This window comes from Empidonax traillii, unplaced genomic scaffold (genome assembly GCF_003031625.1).
Source record: "Empidonax traillii isolate 1590-97213 ecotype Southwest subspecies unplaced genomic scaffold, ASM303162v1 scaffold223:size1722714, whole genome shotgun sequence".
NCBI classification, from domain to species: Eukaryota; Metazoa; Chordata; class Aves; order Passeriformes; family Tyrannidae; genus Empidonax; species Empidonax traillii.
This window is the reverse complement of record NW_020955416.1, coordinates 1,022,907-1,025,301: the sequence shown is the minus strand read 5'-3', so window position 1 is coordinate 1,025,301 and position 2,395 is coordinate 1,022,907. Positions and strand designations below refer to the sequence as shown.

The following is a 2,395-nucleotide window of genomic DNA, read 5'->3' as shown; positions in this document are numbered from 1 at the left end:
GAGAAAAGACAACGCAGAAAGAATCGCGTCTTGTCGATATCACCTGGAGAGTCTTTCTGCTGTATGTTCTGCAACCGGTCTTGTCTATCTCGCATTGGCCTTTTTAGCCATCAGCGCGCTTGTAGCAAGCGTGGGTAGAGCCCCTCTCAGATCTTCGTTCGCGAAGCCCAGCCATGATGATGATGATGAAAAAATGCACAAGTAATTCAGCACTCATTCCACAAATCCCTTTTATACATTCTTTATAAATCTGTTTTAAGAAAACCAACACTAAAATCCGTCAGGAGAACTTTGTAAGACACTCACGCGTGGGAAACAGCGGCTTCTTTGCACTCTCGGATGTCATTGATCCGCTTGTTGTAGCTGCAAGTGAAAAACAACCCAACACAGGAATAAGAATCAGTTTAGCGAGACCCGAGTGCAACTCAAGAGGAGCTGCAATGCTGTAGCAAGCAGGATACAGCAAAAACCTCATGAGATTTATTTCCCTGATCGGAGCTAAGTGCCAAAACTGGATACTCAAAGCAAAAAAACCTCTCTGCTGAAGGGCTCCTAATGTTGCTGGTGGAACTCGCAACTTTGTTTCTGATTTTTACACCACAGGCTGCACAAACAGTGGCAGCCAGATGCAATTTTTCAAGCAGACTTTACATTTATAACATCATTTCCTTCACTAAATCAAGATCATACAACTACAGAATTGGGTTGGAAGAGACCTTAAAGATCATCTAGTCCAAACCTCTCTGCTGTGTGCAGGGGCACCATTTTTTTTTTTTACACAAGATTTGTGGGCGAGATCATTAATTGTAACTTTTGTCATTTCAGAGACTGATTCACAAGACTTTTTCAGAACTGAGATAAAAAAAGTGTGGTGGTTATGGAATCAGGCCCTTAAAAGTTATGCATTTAAAGAAATAGTCAAGATACAAGCAAAAATGTTTGCATACTTGAGCAGAACTTAAATGAAGCAGAAGTAACATTTTTGAAATGGTTCTTCAAGAAATACAGTATTTTTAACAGAGGTTCTGAAAGAATAAAAGGAGAATTAAAACTTACCCTCTTATGTTTACAAACAAGTCTTCTGCAGCTTTGTGAATATGGAATACTTCATCCCGAAACAGAGCCAAGCAAGAGCTGCTTTGAAGTGCAAGTTTCCAAAGGTTCAAAGCTGTAGCATCACTATTTAGGATTCCATGGCACAAAATAAATCCAACTTCAGACATTCACATTGATGTATGGCACACACCAGATGCACAAAGACAGTGAGAGAACAGTGAGATGATTATGCATTTTCTCTTAAATAGTTCACATAGATCATTAATAAACTCTTTAATGGATAACATAAAAAAATAGCCCTCACGCTTCTAGGAGGTGTTTTTGTAATATTTTTGCAACATTTCTGTAACATGAACTACTTCATGCTGATACTACTTGGCTATTTTCATTGCAAGTATTAAAGCCCTCACTTTCAGTCAAAGTGTAGAATAAACTGATGACAAAACTCCATTCCAGCAGCACGTGCTGAACTCTCACTTCACTGCATGTAAAAGTATGATACAGACAACTGAGATTTAATCAAGTTCTCCAGAATCTCATTTGAACACAACAGCTTTTGCACAGTATAAAAAAAACAGTAGTCTTTTAAATGTTAACTATTTTTTTTAATACAACCACAAGCTGTTTCAGAATATTTTACTCACAAATGATCCATTTCTCCATTGCATCCAGAGAGAGGTACTCACAGGGCATCTGTTCAAAAAAACATAATTTGTAGCACACCAATTATATAAAAGACAATACTTTTCATGAGAAGTAGTTTTTAGCAAGAAGGGACATACAAAGCCTTAAATGCTGATGATCAGACTGCTGTTAATCACTAACAGGGCATCGTTTCCATGTTTTAGAAACAGGGTTTGAACATTAAATGAACTTCCATACCCTCCAATACCTCGAACAAATTTTGTCAAATGTCTAATTTCAACAAACATTGTATTGAAAAAGGCATTTGATGTATACTAATCAATACCTGACAGCTGTTAATGCTTCAATTTTTTTTCAGAACAATAACCATTCACATCACAACTGATGTGGCAAGTGCAAACACAAATTTTAAAGGAAGTACCAGCTGTCATTTCCAATCTCTTGGCTCACAAACAGCTGAGACAGTACACAGGATTCCCTCCATCTACACTGCAGAAGTTAGCACTGCTTCCCTTCATTTTCTGATTTTCCAAAACTGGAAGTGGAGGCACGAGCTAATGTAACAGAAGCTTTACTTAATGTAAGAAAACTTTTCCCTAATACTCCATTATTCAGTTCTCCCAGTGAGCCTATTTACTTCTCTGATTAAAAGTCACATAAGAGATAATCCAACAGAAAACTATTTTATAGAAAG

The 2,395-nt window shown here is 37.5% G+C and overlaps 1 protein-coding gene across 6 annotated transcripts in view; it reads right to left on the bottom strand.

Moving 5' to 3' along the window:
* NCKAP1 (NCK associated protein 1) overlaps nt 1–2,395 on the bottom strand; it is a 61,466-nt gene that overhangs the window by 31,760 nt on the left and 27,311 nt on the right. For 5 of the 6 annotated variants that reach the window (XM_027887880.1, XM_027887878.1, XM_027887882.1 and 2 more), the window contains 3 exons: nt 1,701–1,749; nt 1,057–1,213; nt 307–363 (listed from right to left, as the gene is read on the bottom strand). In XM_027887880.1, the coding sequence (XP_027743681.1) occupies nt 307–363; nt 1,057–1,213; nt 1,701–1,749 (263 nt within the window). The remainder of the gene's footprint in view (nt 1–306; nt 364–1,056; nt 1,214–1,700; nt 1,750–2,395) is intronic. The other variant, XM_027887879.1, reaches the window with a different exon arrangement.